The sequence below is a fragment of the Hypomesus transpacificus genome, chromosome 1 (assembly GCF_021917145.1).
Source record: "Hypomesus transpacificus isolate Combined female chromosome 1, fHypTra1, whole genome shotgun sequence".
Classification (NCBI taxonomy): Eukaryota; Metazoa; Chordata; class Actinopteri; order Osmeriformes; family Osmeridae; genus Hypomesus; species Hypomesus transpacificus.
In genome coordinates, this window is record NC_061060.1 from 9,909,680 (window position 1) to 9,927,096 (window position 17,417).

General features: G+C 49.5%; 1 protein-coding gene across 1 annotated transcript in view; it reads left to right on the forward strand.

Annotated features, from left to right (window-relative positions):
• gpc3 (glypican 3) overlaps positions 1-17,417 on the forward strand; it is a 69,212-nt gene that overhangs the window by 33,153 nt on the left and 18,642 nt on the right. Inside the window, exons 4-6 of the mRNA XM_047023626.1 lie at positions 3,379-3,518; positions 4,259-4,384; positions 7,964-8,075. Coding sequence (XP_046879582.1) covers positions 3,379-3,518; positions 4,259-4,384; positions 7,964-8,075 — 378 coding nt within the window. The remainder of the gene's footprint in view (positions 1-3,378; positions 3,519-4,258; positions 4,385-7,963; positions 8,076-17,417) is intronic.

Sequence of the window (17,417 nt, forward strand, 5' to 3'; positions counted from 1 at the left end):
CATCCAGCTTCTCTCCATTCTCTCTCCAGCGTCTCACCTTCCTTTCTTCTCTTTCCATCCTCTCTCCAGCCTCCCTCCTACAGTTCAATGCCCTCTGTTTCCCACGTTTGTCCATTGTATGTCATCTCACCATCCTTTTCCCTTTCCCTCTCTCTTCTCTCTCTTTTCTCTCTCTCTCTCTCTCTCTCTCTCTCTCTCTCTCTCTCTCTCTCTCTCTCTCCTCTCTCTCTCTCTCTCTCTCTCTCTCTCTCTCTCTCTCTCTCTCTCTCTCTCTCTCTCTCTCTATCTTTCTTTCTTTCTTTCTTACACACACACACACACACTGTGGGAGAAGATGCATGATTTATGAAGCTCTATTTTTACCAGTTACCGAGCAGAAGCAAGGGAGAAACGGCGACAAAGAGAGAGATGGAGAGAGAGAAGGAGAAGTAGAGAGAGTTTGAAGTGAGAGCCCAGGGGGGAAGGAGGAGAGGAGAGCATGGTGGAGGCATCCATCACCCTGCGACCCCTCAGCTGTAAGCGAGACTGGGAAGGAGGCTTTATTGGTGAGACAGAAGTATGATGGATCTTCCCAGGCTCTGTGGAACATGGTGGAGCAGGGGAGAGCTCCCACTCTACGTTGTGACACTCTAATCCTGTCTGTGTATTACTCCTGCCTGCCTGCCTGCCTGCCTGCCTGCCTGCCTGCCTGCCTGCCTGCCTGCCTGCCTGCCTGCCTGCCTGCCTGCCTGCCTGTCTGTCTGTCTGTCTGTCTGCCTGTTTGTCTGCTTGTCCACCAGTCTGTCTGCCTGCCTGTCCACCAGTCTGTCTACCTGCCCGTCAGCCTGTCTGTCTGACTTTCTGTCTACCTGTCTGTCTGTCTGCCTGCCTGCCTGTCTGACTTTCTGTCTGGCTGTCTGACTTTCTGTCTGCCTGTCTTTATGTATATCTGTCTGTCAGTCAGTTTAACACTAAGAGTTTCCCCCCTGCTGTCCTCACCACTAAGGTGGTTCTTTAAGTTCGCTCATACTGGCTTAGAGAGTCATCGAATTCAGATGCAGCAGAGTGTGTGTTTCTTGTGTATGTGCTGGACACACTTACACCCACTCAAATGTACTCATACACATTTGTGTGCCTGTGTGTGTATGTTTGTGTGTGTGTGTGTGTGTGTACTACGTGGCCCCCTCCCCGACAGAGGCTGGCTGCTGGGTGCAGATAAAAGTGTGAGGATATTTCAGTGCTCTCACGCTGAGACAGCCTTATCTGCAGCCTCTCTTGTTGGTGGTGCTGGTCCTGCCCGGCTCCATATTAATACCCCACTAATGAGGCCTTTCCTTGAAGATCCGGAAATTGTGGAGGAGGGAGGGACAGAGGGGGGGGGGGGGGGGGGTTTGCTGAATCAGTCTCTCCCTCGTGCCACCCCTCCCCTGAGGATGCTGGGAAGGCACAAACAAAGAGAGGTAAAAAGCTCCAATCACATTAATCATGGCCTGCAGGAAGGCAGGCTGAGAGACATAGGAGAAAACTGAAAGAGGAGCTGGGCCAGTGTGTGTGAGTGGGTTTGGTTGGCCCTGAGCACGAGTGTGTGTGTGTGTTTGCTTGCACATGTGTGTGTGTGTGTCTACCGATTTCCCCGGAGCAAACAGTAGGGGAGTATTAGTGAGAACGGGTGGTCTGGGATGTTGGGTATTAGCTAATGCTTGGCACTGGAGTGCTCCAGCCATCTGTGGCTATCAGACTGTTATCTCAGCTCTGTGTGATGGGCTCTGCTTAGGGAGTGGGGAGTGTGTGGATGTGTTTATATGGTGTGTGTGTGTGTACTGTATATGTATGTATGTATGTTTATGCATGCATGTACCTGTATGTATTCATGTATGAATGTATAAGTGTGTGTGTGTCTGTATGTGTATAATATGTATATATTTCTCTGTGTGTGTGTGTGTCTGTGTATATGTACAGTATATGTATGTATGCATGTCTGAATGTGTGTTTGTGTAAATACGTATGTATGCAGTTTGCATGTCCGTGTGTGTGGGTAGGTGTGTGTGTGTGTTCAGGGGTCTCTGGTGGCTGGCCTACGTCCTTGTGTAAAGAGCCTGTATCGATTAACACTGATGACCATGTTCTTCAGCCCATCAGCATATGAGAATGTCAGCAGGGCGGTCTGTGCTTGGCCTCTCTGCATCAGGCCCTGGCTGGGGAGCTCACAGGCCTCGTCAGGGCTGACTGCATGGACTTTATGCTAATGTGTGTACGTACATCAGGTACTAGAGCAGCTCTAATAGTGTGAAATCAGTTTATGAACATCACGAGTGGGTGTTTCGGAGAGCGTACCTTGGGTGTGTTAGCGTGTGCCTGTCGATGTAGAGGTGTTTGTGTGTGTGTGTGTAGAGCTGTGTGTGTGTGTCTGTGTGTGCATGTTGCTGTGTGTACATGTTACTGTGTGCGTGTGTGTGTGTGTGTGTGTGTGTGTGCGCATAGGTGTGTGTGAGTGCACCTGTGTGTGTGTGTGTGTCTCGAGAGATGCTAGTGTCTGTGAGTCCTCCCCAGCGTCCCTGATAAAGACATCCAGGTCTGCTCTGTGAATCCTCCCCAGCGTCCCTGATAAAGACATCCAGGTCTGCTCTGTGAGTCCTCCCCAGCGTCCCTGATAAAGACATCCAGGTCTGCTCTGTGAATCCCATCAGTATGCATGTGGAGGACGATCAGGATATTCACTTAAGGCGAGCTGGGTACAATTAGCTGTTAACATTACAAGCAGAATGGAGCTCTGTCCAGACACCCCCAGGGGAAATTACACCTCCAGCAAATCATTTAACTACAAACATTAACAAGCATTTGCATTTTTATTGCACCTGAAAAGAATAGCTGGGGTGTATTATCTCTGGAACACAGAGAGACTTTTTAGTTATTATTGTTCTGTCTTTCCTTGTGAAAACAATGGATGGTGTTCATCCCTGAGATGAACAAGAGGAGCGGAGGCCTCATCTTCACGTGGTTATGAGGACTGAAAGGGAAAGCAGAAACGGCTGGTGGGGGGAGACAATGACTCGTTTGTCATGCTAATCCCTCTTTTTATCCCTCGGAAAATAAACAAACAAAAACAGATGACAACACGAAGGCGTTAAGCTAAGTAAGATCTAAAGTTTGGCGTCCGGCGAGATTTTACTGTACAGCAGCTAGGGCAGATGGTCAAGAGAGGGGTTCTGTGTCCAGTTCCTCATTGTATCTTTTCTATCCTCCCTCTCTCCCCCTTTCTCTCTCTCCCCCTCTCTCCCCCTCTCTCCCCCTTTCTCTCTCTCCCCCTCTCTCCCCCTTTCTCCCCCTTTCTCTCTCTCCTCCTATCCTTTCTCTCTCCTCCTATCCTCTCTCTTTCCCCCTCTCACCTCCTTTCTCCAGGTGGGCAGTATGTGTGGCCAGTCCCCCCAGAGGGTGTCTCGCTCCGTGATGCCCCCTGCAGACCAGCCCCCTGGGGCCCCAGCCCCCCGCCACACCCAGCCTGCACCCTTCCACCCTGAGACTCTGGCAGGCCATCGCAGGTGAGAGGACAACCTGACCGCCAGCCTTCCTTCTGGCCTTTGCTCCAACCTCCTCCTCCTCCCCCTTCTCTTCCTCTGCAGAAGTGCTCTCTGATTGACAGTGCTCAGCTATTCTAGTGTTACTCCCACCCTTTCTGACAGGTGAAGAAATCTTGTGTGTGTGTTTATGTTTGGAAAGGTGTGTGTGTGTGGTGTGTGTGTGTGTGTGTGTGGTGCTTGGTAAGTGACATGTCTTCACCCCTTGACAGTCTCTCTGCAATAGCCGGTGTAAATGACCAGAGTGGTGCAGCTCGTCCCCTGGCCTCAGCAGAGTGGCCACATCCATGCCAATTAGTCACTGCACTCACTCCAGCTGCATCTCTCTTCCTCTTCACCTCTTTCTCTCACTCTTTCAGTCTCTCCGCTAGCCCGTACCATTACCGTTTTTATTTCATCCCTTCATTCTGTTGCTCTTTACTCCCTGTCTTTCTCTCTCTTTACCTCTGAAGCTTTATCTATGGTCTCTCAGCAGTGTGTGCATTACCATTATTGTAACAATAGCTTATCAATGCTGCTATTTCTCTCTTTTTCTATAACTCCATTCTCCCTCCCTCTCCCTCTCTCTCACCATACCTCTCACCATATCTCTCCTTCCCTCTCCTTGTCCTATCCTCTCTCCCTCTCTCTCACCATATCTCTCTCCTTCTCTCTCCTTCCCTCTCCTTGTCCTATCCTCCTTCCCTCCCTCTCTCCCGCCTCAGGGAGTTCATCTTCAGTCTGCGGGCTTTCAGCTCCTTCTACAGTGGTCTGGGGGAGACCCTGTGCGGCCGTGAGCCGGAGACGCTCAACCACTCCCTCTGCTGGAACGGACAGGAAATGACAGACAGGTAACCGCTCCCGCTCACCGAAGGGTGTCTTTGTTCACCGCATCAGAGAGGGCAGTAGGGGCAGAATTCTTAACCACTTCAATATCAAGGCTGCAGCTGTAATCCATCTAAATAGCACACTCTGCAACAATGAAACTATTTTACTGCTATGTGGTCCAGCTCATTACAGTAGATGTCTTAAAGTGTATAAACTCCCTTGAGCAGCCCCTCCAGTCAGGTGAGTGTACTTGACTTGAAGGTTAAGATTGTACGAAAGTGATGAGCTTTGCAAGGCTTGCCATTTCTCTATGTGAGTGTTTGTAAGTGTGTGTGTGTGTGTGTTTGTAAGTGTGTGTGTGTGTGTGTGTTTGTAAGTGTGTGTGTGTGTGAGTGAGTGTATAAATCTTGACTTGAGCGCCATGCAAGGTTATTAAAGTCAGCTGTTCTGTTTCCTTCCTCCCGCTTGGTTAATTGTCGCTTCGATCTTTCTGTCCTGCCCTCACCCTGATCTCTCCGCCCACCACAGAACCCAATTTGGATCTCCCAGCATTTCACTTCCCCTCTTGTCTTCTCCGCTCCTTGCATCGTAACTTCCTCCCTCATCCCAATTTCAATTTGCCTCACTTAGCCAAGCTCGTTTTTCTGTCTCCTCGTAAAATGTGCATCGATTTCAATCTTAGCAAAGGCACCTCCTGGTAGAACTAGAGGTGAGAATTAAAGTTTGTGTTTTCCCCCAAAGTAGCGACCTGGTCCCGGAGGAGGCTCAGGTGGAGGTGTAGCACTTGACCCTGTCCTCCAAGGAGAAGACAGAGGAGACGGAGTTCTTTCTTGGATGTCCCTGTGTCCTCTCAGTTCCTCTCAGGGGGAAGGAGGACAGAGAGAGGGAGGGAGGGGGAAGATATGGAAAGAGAGAAAGAAAAAGAGGGAGATGAGGACAGAGATGGAGGGAGGGTGAAAGAGAGTGAAAGAGAAGGAGGGTGAGAGAGATGAAGAGAGAGAGAGAGAGAGAGGTATGGTTTAGCGCACTCACAGCGTCCTCCGGGGCAGAGAGGAGGATGACGAAAGGGCAGAGGTATCCTGAGGAGATAATTACCATGGGCCAGAGAGGAGAGAGATGGTGATAGAGAGGTGGAGAGGAATGAGATGAAGAGATAGAGATGGTGAGGCAGAGAGAAGGGAGGCAGGATTGTTACTATGGTTCAGTGGAGAAAGAGGGTAATAGAGAGAGAGTTTTTGCCTGAAAAAGAGAGACTAAGACAGAAAGTCAGAGATATAGAAGGGTGAAAAAAGAGGGATGATTGAAACAGAGACGAATAGCAGTATCCCCAGAATTCTGTTCAGCTTTCTCAGTTCTGAGGCGATCTGTTTTTGCTGTCCTCTAAACAAGTGTGCTGGATCATGGCGACATGGTGACATACTCTCACGGGTATTGTGGTCTCTATTTACCAGTTCCTAAATGAACAGGGAAGTAAGGCTATCTTTTACTGGAGAGGACAGCTAAATATGGCTGCTGTAGTTATCAACCATGTTTGGCATCTCGCCCGTAGCTAGGATCAAAGGAATGCCACCATGTCATCATCATAGAGGTCTTGAAACAAACAAACACACACTTCAAAATAGCAGGTCCAATGACAGACATTTCTTGATTTACAGGTTGTATGCCCTTCATGGATGTATACTATCAATAAACATATATCTTCATCTTCAGCTGACCTGAACGACGTACTGTGGCTCCATTGTAAAACACGATCCCAGAGATGACATCTCATTAGAGCCCAATAAAGTGCAACAGACATGTCATCATATTACTGTCAGCCTTCTATGCATGTCACCAGGGCTAGCTGTCGAGCATGTCATAGTGCTCTTCAAAGGGACATCACAAGTCCTGGATGGCGTGGGGAACAGGTGTGTGACAGTGTGAGTCTCTGCAGGCCACCAAGCTCTCCTTCACAGACCCGGCACGTGCCTCCAGTGCTGCTCTTCATCTCTGCAGGCCCCTGTGGAAGGTGACAGGATAGACACACACATACAAATACACACAGATACACAAAACAACATGTCACCTTGTTTGAGTTATTCAGTGTAGTCTGTGCACATTGGGGACCTGCTATTTGGTTTAGGCAGGGCCGTGATGTTTCACCTTGAAGGTTCCAGACTGATCGTCATCCTGTTCTCAGACTGAGAATGGGTATTGTCAGCTGACAAATGGCAGATGTACCATGTGGAAACTAAGGTGACACACATCAAATCACATGTAAGCGTCCCATTCCAGTATGTCATTCTCATTCCACTTTTTGTCTCTGGCTCTTCTCATTAGTTTCTTCATCCTCTCACCACTCAGTAATCCTTTCCAGTCCATACTTCCTGCTCATCCCACAAGTTAATGGATCACACATCGCTTCATTATTTATGTAATAATTAACACAGGACGGGGTGGAGATCATAGGTAAGGAGAGGAATAAATAACTGGAAATGTGATTTGGCTTTAATGAAAAGTCTGGCTGAGGTGGCAATGAGGGCCTGACGAATGGACCTGGGAGGTTGGGGAAGGGAGGGTCATGGGTGTGTGTATGTGTGTGTGTGTGTGTGTGTGTGTGTGTGTGTGTGTATGTGTTAGTGAGATAAGAAAAGACTATGACCTCATGCAGTTCCATCACTGCCTAAAGGCTGGAGACCGAAACTTTTAATTTGCCTTATCTCAGCCAATCACTGGTTTCCTCTCAGTTACTTTTTCATACTGTTTAATATTTAACTCCACTTCAGTTTCGAAGTCGATCCATTGAGTCGAGATGGAAGCATCGCTTCCTTCATTATCACGTCCTCCTTATCTCTGTCGTCATACCCACGCAGTCATGCCACATCACCAGAGTGTGGGCACTGCCAGTGTGGCACGCAAGTCCAGCTCGATTCAATCCCTCCTTGTAGCCGTCCTAACAGCCCAGCCTGTTAGTGTGTGTGGGCTCATTCAGTCCCTGTGGCGTCCTCTCTGTGGCAGCGCGGGGATCTGAAAGGTTAATGGTACGTGTTGCTGTGGGCTCACGAGCACCTGCAGGAATGCTTGAACACAGAAGAACAACGAAAGACAGACTCCAAACATCCTCCTCCGCAAAGCACACACATGCATTGACAAAACATGGTCTCCGTTGCCAAGCTGGGAAAGATGCAGGCATGTATAAGCATGTCTGTCAGCTTCCTGCCTCCGCACTTTGGGGACTTTCCAGACTGAGCCACTTTGAGCAGTTAAAGTTTTTGGCGATATTTTGGTTGACTTTGGTAAAATCAATCATTTATGTACACACCTAGGACTTTAGATCCACTGGAACCTTTTTCTGTACAATGGCCAAATGCGTTCGTCGGTGATCAGCAGTTCTATCCTGTCACCACTAGATGGCAACAAAGCACTTCATTTTGGATTGGATGTGGGCTTCTTCTGCCACATCTGGATCAACAAAACAACAAGACAGCTCTGTCAGACATTAGTTGTTTTTCTCATTCCCTCTCTTATTCCCTCTCTTATTCCCTCCCTCCTCCCTCCCCCTCCCCTGCCCTCCCCCTGCCCTCCCCCTCCCCTCCGTCCCCCCCCCCCCCCCCTCCTCCCAGGTTCCCAGCCCCAGGCCTGAAGCGCCCTCACACCCATGGGTCTGACTCCAAGAACAAGCCTCCTGAACCAGTCATCAGCCAGATCATCGACAAACTCAAACACATCAACCAGGTAGGGTGTACGTGTGTGTATCCAGAGGTTTGTGCCTCATCCCAAATTACGCAAATTGAATTGAACTTTCTGCTCTTTATGTATACATCCCAACACATACACTAACACACTGATCCAGACTTACTGGCCTCCATACACAGGCAGGTTTGGATGGCCGGCCCAGTTCATGGGGGATGCAGGTTGCTTCCCCATGTAGAGGCCCCTGAGCCAGCAGGCTCAGCCCAGCTTCCCTCCCTGGGTTTAGGCTCAGGCCAGATGAGGCCAGGTGAGGGTTGGGGCTCACGTTCAGTCTCCAGCAGACTGGGCTGCTGGTGCCTCTGAAGACCCTCTCAGAGCTGATGTGGGCTGTTATGACGGACTGGGCTTATTTCCCCCCTCACACTAAGCCGCAGCTGTCGTCAAGACTGCGCCCCCCCCCCCCCCCCCCCCCCTTCTGTGTCCTCTTCCGTTTCCATGCCAACCCGCCTTGACGAGGGCGGGTCGCGTTTTGAAGATACCCGTATGAGGTGCCTTTCAGCTTAGTCTGCCTCAGTAGCTGTCTGTACTGGCCTATCAGATCAGTGGAGGTCCCCTGGCTGTTGTGGTAAGCTTTAGACCGTTCTGTTGACCGGCAGAGCTGAGCTGGTACCCCTACCTACACACTCTCCATTAGCTTAGGTCAAGTCAGCTTCCTCCTCTGTGTGAGAGTGTGTGTTTGTGCGCGTGTACACCTGTGTGTGTGTGTGTGTGTGATGTAGTGCAGTGAGAGCTTGTGTGCTGCAAGCCTGTCTCAATGGATCATCATCCCTCTCCCTTGTTCAAACAAACTGAGCGAGGAGATCTAAGGAGGAACTGTGTGGCCCCCACTTCCCCTGTCCCACCCCAGCCCCTCAGGGGGAGAGAGGGGGTCTCCACCCCAGCCCCTCAGGGGGAGAGAGGGGGTCTCCACCCCAGGGAGACACTGTGATTTTCCCAATTACTTTTGCTGAATTACCTCATGCACTTTTAGTCATTTAGTCCCTCTGAAAACAAGGAGACATATTTGTGAATGTTTGGAGTTCTGTCTTCCTCCACTCTCTCACAGCTGCCTTTTACTGGGCAACAGTTTTCATTCTGTTGATATTACGCACATAAGTGCACGGGCGCCAACACAGTGAAGCATATGCATACACACACACACACACACACACTAGCATACATACACACGTATGCACATGCTTACACACACACTATATATGCTTACTCACACAAACACCACACACACAGACAGACACACACACACACGCAGACAGACACACACACACACAGACAGACACAAAGGTACAGACAGACATTCACTTGATCAAACTATGCAAGAGTGTACTGATGACATATTGGTTGTAGAATCTGGAGAGGCAAATGACTGGCCTCTTTGTGCAACTGGGCCAAAACCATCCTAAACCCCTTGGAACACGTACTGTGCTAAACTGTGTCTTCTGCCTCACGGTTGTGGTGTGTGCGTGGGTGCATGTGTGTGCGGCTGCAGCTGTGTATGTGTACTTGTGTTTACTCTAGGGTCTGAAGTCTCTTGGCAGATTGGGACTTTAAACTAGAACTCAGATTGAGGCTGTGAAAGCTCAGTACAACACAAGAACACACTATGGTTGACCATTAACACGAATGGTTCTCATAACAGAACAATGCTGACATTTCAGATGGAACGAACCACAAGGTTTGCTATGATACAAGAGTGTGTAATAGTGTATACTGATGGAACATCTAAAGTATATTAATTGTACAGGGTAATGGCAGCATAGAATTGTGTGGACTAGCATAGCATAGTAAAGTATAGAGGAGTGTTACATATTATAATGTAGTGTTGGCACTGTATAGTGTCATATAACATAGTATAGTGTAATAGCCTAGTATGGTCCAGTTGGACATCCAAGTTGTCCAGACCCTGTCCAGCCCAGCATGTCAGGGCTGTAGAAGGTGCTGTTGTTGAGTGTGAGAAGTGCCCCAGTTTTACAAGGTACCCTCCTCCCCCAGTTAGAACACCCCATCTGAATGGTGGGAAGCTGCAGCACATGTACTAGTGTGTGTGTGCATGTGATTGTGGATGAGTGGGTGTGTGTGTGTGTGTGTGTGTGTGAGTGAGTATGTGAGTGAGTAAGTGAGTGAGAGTGGATGTGTGTGTGTGTGTGTGTGTGTAACTTTCCTGACGGTATAAAGCTGAAGCAAGCTACACTTCATCATAGAAATGGCTTATTGACGTTTACACATGCTTTACAACTGCTACAGGAGGCTAATGTTCCTATAAATTTCCAGCTGAATCTACAGTAGAGGAGTTTGCAGACCGTGAACCAAATCAATAGTTCTAGGAAGGCCCGTTCTGAAACCAGGGGACTGGGTCCCAGTCCGGCCCATGTGAGAGCCTGCTATAGGGGCCATCCGAGACCACTCCCCCACCCCCTTCCACCTCCCACACTAAAGAACACACTTCCTCCCAGGGTTTAATCCCCTCCATGTTTCTTCCCTTTCCTCCTGCCTTGAGTGCTGTCTGTGACAGCGGCGCAGCGAGGCCGAGCGGAAGCGTGTCATCCCTCACGCTGTCAGGGCTGAGGAGAGCCTCTGCAGACCGGCCCGGCCACGGGACACACAGCCCCGGCACTCCTCTCTCTCCCAGGCTAAACTAAACACACGAAAAAAACACAAAGCCTTTCCTCCCCGCGCTTAGAAAACCAGCCGTTCTCACGCCTCGGGCGGCTGATGTCATGCCTCCGTCGTGGCCAAGATTCAAATGGACGGGGCTCTATAAATGGATGGAGAGAAATGACTTTCAGCTCAGGCTACTCTGCTTTGGAATGTCCAGACCTTCTAGGACCACACAGAGCTGCCCCAGACCTCAGGGTCTACATTGGCTACGTGTTGCGGATGAAGTATGCACGTCAATGTGGGTGTGTGTTTGGGTGCTTGTGTGTGTGTGTGTGCGCGCGTGTGATGTACTAGGTTGCCAAGGAGAACTGAGTTTATATGAGCTAGGTTATTTCAGCATATCCTCCTAGACAGCCAGGCAGCAGTTGATGGATGTGCAGTTATTCCAGTGAGCAGTGCTTAAGGAAGTATCTTCAACGTGTGGGTAACACAACACAGATGACTTAGCATTTCTCCACGACTATTTATTTGTTGATGTTTATTAATGTTTGTGCACCATTCGGTTCGGGATATTGAGTTACATATCAGTCGTTTACATGATCATAGTTGACTCAAATTAGATTGGAATATTTTCTGTATTTTGATGATCTGTTCCATTCCCCAGGAGATGGCTTGTTGAACATCTGTTCAACTTCCCAGGATATCATGTTTCAACTCCTAACAACTCATCTCACAGGACACGCTTGAGCTAGTGGCAAAATAGAGCAATTATGTGATTGGTCTTTGATTATGGAGCATTTCCCCTGTCAGATGAGTTTGCCGTTCAGTTGGTCCAAACTTGGGGGGATTGTCCCCATAGGTTCCTTTTAGTCATGTGACATTGGATATGGATGGTTGATGGATATATTGGAAATACATAAAGTGTCTTGTTAGTGGAGAAACGTTACAAATGTCTGTATCACTTCCAGCCACTAGTAATGGTCTCTTCACTTTGGTTCTGCTCTCTTCTGTTTGGAGAACAAGACTCGACAAGAGCCAATAACATTTTCATGTTTCTTTTTTCTTTGGGTCAGTAAATTGTCAACGATTCTCTCTTCCTTCCTTCCCTCTCTCTCCCTCTTTTTTCTCTTTCTCTCTTTTTCTCTTTTTTCTTTCTTTCTTTCTTTCTCTCTCCCTCTCTCTCTCTCTCTCTCTCGCTCTCTCTCCCTCTCTCCCTCTCTCTTCATTCCTTCATCTTCTTTCTCCCTGTTCCTTGCCAGTCCCTGCCTCTCCCTTTCTGTGCTGAGTTGTAAGTGACAGACTCCAGCCCTGTCACCCCCCCCCCCCTCCCCTCCTCCTGATACCCCCTCCTCTTTCCCTCCTCCAGACACCCTCCCCCCATCCCACCTCCGCCCCCCAGCTTCCCAGCCTAATTGAAGCCAGGACCTGGGAAAATCCTGCAGGTAGGACAGGAATCCAGGGTGGAAAATAAACCAGATCCCGAGCGCCACAAATTCCATCACGCAGTCTCACTTCCTCCGAGCCACAGCAGTCACTAGAGCCTGGGCAGCTCGCTCTCAACACCTCATACACACTCGAAGCACACACACTCCTCTCCTGCACACTCTAAGCACACACACTCCTCTCCTACACACTCGAAGCACACACACTCCTCTCCTACACACTCGAAGCACACACACTCCTCTCCTGCACACTCGAAGCACACACACTCCTCTCCTACACACTCGAAGCACACACACTCCCTTCCTAAACACACAAAGCACACACACTACCCTGTGTGAGCGGCACTGTACACAGCAACCTCGTGCGTGCACATATCCATGCAGGTTATACCCTAAAACACTGGGCCACAGTTTAATTATGAAGCAGTATGATCGCTGAAGTGTAACTAGCTGTGCCGCTTTCCGAGTTGATGCAAATCATGTTGGGGTTCTTGAAAGGGTCTTGAAGCAGGCCAGGGGAGCTGTCTCCTACAACGTGTGCTTCTAATCCCCCTAATGGAGCTGCTGGGTGTGAGGCCATGCCTGCTGCTCTGTAAACCTTCCCTCCCTGAGCCATTACGGCCTGCTCCACTCAAAGACCTGACTGCTGTTTGATCTTATTTACTGATGTTAGTTAATATGCCCCCCTCGGGGTCTCGTCCACGGTAGTTGCCTTCTTGTTTTGATGTTTTTTTGTTTTAACAGTGGAAGAGGAGGGAGAGGGGGATGAAGGTAGGTGTGTGTGTGTCCTCTCTTGGGGGGGGGGGGGCAGGTAGCTGAAGGGAGTTTTAGATGAGGTGTCTCTCCTGGTGCAGATCCCTGCTGGGCAGAACCTTCAGTGAACTTGGAAGGAGCTGCTGAAGGAGTCGGTGTGTGTGCGTTCACTTTTCTGAACTGGTCAATAGTGCATCTGTGCTTTCATACTGACTAAAAGTGCTAAAAAATAAAAGTCAATATCACCCCCGGGACCAATAGAAGGTGACGAAAGGACGTTAGCGATTACAGCGATCCAGGATGGAGAGAGTAAGAGACTCAATTCACCCCCATTTAAATCACCAACAAAATGTTGACTTTGGTTTGGATGAGGATTTCAGTATCCAAACTGCCCATTTGAAGTCCAAAAAGAACAAAAATGTACAAAACACTGTCATGTGTGTATATATACACAAACTGAGTTGATCCGATTGATAAGCATATTGGGGCAGCCGTCCAATCCCTGACCCAGCTGGCCCTTCAGTTCACCAGAGCTTTGTTTACAAATCCATTAGAGGCACAAAAAGAAATTACACTTCAACACTGGCCTGTACACTAACATCCGGGGGTTCTGGTCCCTTAACTTTCAGATTCCTCCAAGCCCTCCACCCCCACACCCTAACCCCCCTTACCAGCACCCCCCAGACCCAGTCTCTCCCCCGCTGGCTGGGAGGTCAGACAGAGCATGTGAGGGCCCTTTTCCTCCCAATTAGTCCCCCTGCTAATGAGGCCCAACCTCCCTCTTCCTCCCTCCCTCCCTCCGCCACTTACTTACCTCCACATCTCCTCATCCCCCCAGCCCTGCGGCCCGGGCCAGGGTCACCCCTCTCTCCCACCCCCGACTTCTCTACCACTACCACCCCACTGGGTGTAATAATCACACAGCCAGCCTGTAAAAACTCTGGGGTCCAAACCAGCAAGCTCCTTACCTCAAATACAGATTCTAGGTTGCTGTAGTACACATCTATATCTGTGCTACATGTGCACTGTATTTTCTTTATGCACTATTAGTACGTTGCTTTGAATACAAGTTTCTGCTAAATTCGCAAAATGTACATCGATTCTGTGCTTTATTGCACAAAACCATGCCCCTACCTAGCCTTATATGTCCATTACTACTAGTAAATCCAGGCCTTAACACATGACAGCATTTTCTCTACTGCATAGAGAGTCGGCAGAGTGAAAAGGAGGACTGGGGTTGAGATCAGAGCTGTGTCCTGGACTGGCGTTCCCAGTGTGACCTGTAGGGGGCTGCAGAAGTTTCTGGTTCAGATAGACCTGTCGTCACTGCTAAGAGTCATGGGGTGGGAGGAGGAGTGTACCGGGAGCCCCCCCCCCCCCTCCTCCCTCTCTCCCCTCCCGTTGCTGAAGGTCAGGGGTGGCACTTCCTGTTTCCTGTCTCTGCTGGGTCATCAGAGGGTCTCGCTACGAGGGTCAGAGACCTCCACTGTTTCTCTTCTGCCTTTTGTTTGGGGGGGGGGGATTAGTGTGTTAGTACTCCCTTACTTTATCAGGTTTCTCTCCCTCCCCCTCTCCTCTCCCCTCCCTCCCCCTCTCCCCCTACTCCCCCCTCTCCCTGTGCTCAGTGGCAGTGCTCCTGATGATAGCCTGGGGGCTCAGAGGAGGCCTGAGCAAACACAGCCCTGTCCTCCCTCTCATCCCTCTCATCCCTCCGTCACTTCATCCCTCCATCACTTCATCCGCCCTGCTGCCGGTAGGAGGGGTCATGGGATGCCCGGCCACGGTCGGGAGGGAGGGTCGTTCAGCAGACCACATGACTCTGGGAACCTTGGTGATAACGTGTGAAGCAGAGGAGCAGCAGACAAGAAGGGCTTGTCTGAGAGCACTAATCTGATTTAGCACCCAGCGGCCCTGCCCGGAATGGGACTTTTTAACCATAAAACCCCCTCTAAGACAATCAGCCACATTCACAGACACATGCCGAGGTTTTCATTTGGTTGGCAAAAAGTGAAAGAAAGTTTTTGGGGATTTGTACACATGCCAGAGATATTGATTTCACAGGCAATGGAATCACTGAAGATGCAATTTTAGAAACTTTTAAGCCGGTTTCTAAACTGCAATGGAAAACTGCTTTTCTTTGATATAATATGTTGAGTTTATGACATTCCAGGACAGATTGTATCATCACTCTGAGAATTTCTGTAACCAATCTGATTTTATATTATATTCAGGTTTTTATGGATTTATTTGAAGGTGCAAAGAATGTGTTTTAGCCAATTTCACTAAATCCTTTCAGATTTGTATCCAAACTGGAAAATCCTGGAAATGCTCTCTGTATTTAGTCAAAAGGTGGGGTGGGCACACGCCCAGTTTAACACAGGACCAGAGAGCTGCTCCTCTCTGGGGTTAGTACAAACTGGAAATTAAAGTAGGAAATTAATCTTGTCTGCATCAACTGTCTGGGACAGGGCTGCCCCCACGTGACAGATAAGGCTGCAGACAGATTGAGGAGGAGCACAGAGAAGGAGAGAAGAATGAAGGAACACAGGTCTCCCTCCCCTTCTCACTTCAAATTCAATAAAAGTTGAGTAATGGGTCCAGGAGAGCTGGGTGGGAGCTGGGCAGGCTGGGTCCTCCTCAAGGCTCTCAGTCACTCGGCCCACTGAGGAGATTTCCATGACTCACCAAGTGAAAATGTGCCTTCTGTCATCTCTCTCTCTCTCTCTCTCTCTCTCTCTCTCTCTCTCTCTCTCTCTCCCTCTCTCCCTCTCTCTCTGTCTTTAGCCTCTCTCAAGCTCTCTTGCTGGTGCTCCTGCGCCCCCCCACACCCTCTTCTCCTCCCAACCCCCCCCTTCTCCCACTTTCTCCTTATATGCGCTACTCATCGCATAGCAGCACTTCTAACATGATACAGGCACGTACATGTACAGTCCCTATAGCTGTGTGTGTTATTGTGGTGTGTGTACATGAACTTCTCATCCGCAGTACTGATAATGAAAAGTAAACATTTCTCAGTAGTGTTGTTCAGAGAAGAAGCCTTGTTAAGGTCGGAGTGCCTTGGTCTGGTGAATCCTCTATATTTGGCCTGAGAGCCAGCTTGTTCTGGACTGTCTGGGCCAGAGAGGTCAGTGAACCAGATGGAGTTTGGAGGCCTGCAGGCCTGCCAGCAGACCTCACTGTGGACACTGTGGATAGTGTTTACTCATGAAGATGATGAAGACATATATTCACGTTTAAACTATGAAACAAATACTAGAGGCCAGAAACAGTTTTATTTCAGCTGTATAGACGTCCAAACTACTTTGGTTCCGACAGATAAACAAGCAGACAGACGCGTCAGCAGATTCCGTCTGGGCCGAGTCACGGCCCACAGGCCCAGACATGTCCTTTGCTCCGCGAGGACGACAAAACACAGAGCCTGATCCCTATCAGTCCAGAAGGAGGACAAGAAACACACCTCTTCCAATCCATCTCTGTCCTCATCACTCACTCTCCCCTGCCTCAGTCCTCACATCCCCCACTCTTTCACCCTCGTCCTTTCTCCAGTTCTACATAGCTTTTTTCACACTTTTTGCTTCGTCCCTTGTTTCCTAGTAATTCCTTCTTCCTGTGTTCTGATAAGCTATTTGTTGGAATTTGTGTTCCTGTTCTCAGTGGTTGCTTTTAAGTCTATTTTCCCTTTGTGGAATGGTAATAAAATGGAGATGAGCATATTTTCATCTGGCCACCTGTTTATATGAAGACAGGACAAAAAATGAGATGTTCCACGTGGATTCCCGAGCCTCCCTGAACATAAGCTGTGTCCGCTGCAGGTAGCCAGGCCAGCGTCGGAGCAGCCTGACCCCGTGGCCATGGCCTGCATCAGAGCACCAGCTGTTCCACAGTGACCCTGTCAGGAGTTTGCGTCATGTGGGAGGCAGGGACAGCCTTGTGGTTGGTGTGTCTCTGTCTGTGCAGGCCTGCATTGAGCAACCCGACCACATGTTTGGGCTCTGTGCGTGTATCCCTCCGTGCCCGCCGCCCTCCCTCGTGACAGAGCGGAGGAGAAGAGCTGTGGGACGCATGGCCAAGCTGATTACATGTTCTGTAGTCCCCTCAGCTCCGGCCAGCTGTCTAGCAAAGCAGCTAACTCCTCCCTGGAAACCTCTGTACAGCGCGAGAGAGGAGAGAGAAAAGTAGAGAACAGATAAAGATCCAGATTTCCTCCCTTAATCTGAAACATACTGAGTAACAAAAAAAAAGAAAAGAAAGTTGATTTTATTTGTTTCCTCTCCTGCTTCCTTCAGGGTTTCTTTATTGCTGGAGATTCCGGCTCCGAGAGAGAGTGACTTAGTTGAGGTTTCTGCCTCTTGTGGTAAATCTGGAGGCTCTTGTCAGCTCTGGTTGTGGCCCGGGCCGTGCCAAGATCGCAGCGTCACTTTCGACACAAACATCCCCTCGGGCGACCGCAGCCGTGGCAACAGGCAGCCAGCAGCCTGCAGCCACAGCTGCCCGCCACAGTGCCACAGAGAGGGGCCCTGCCCTGCTGCCACCC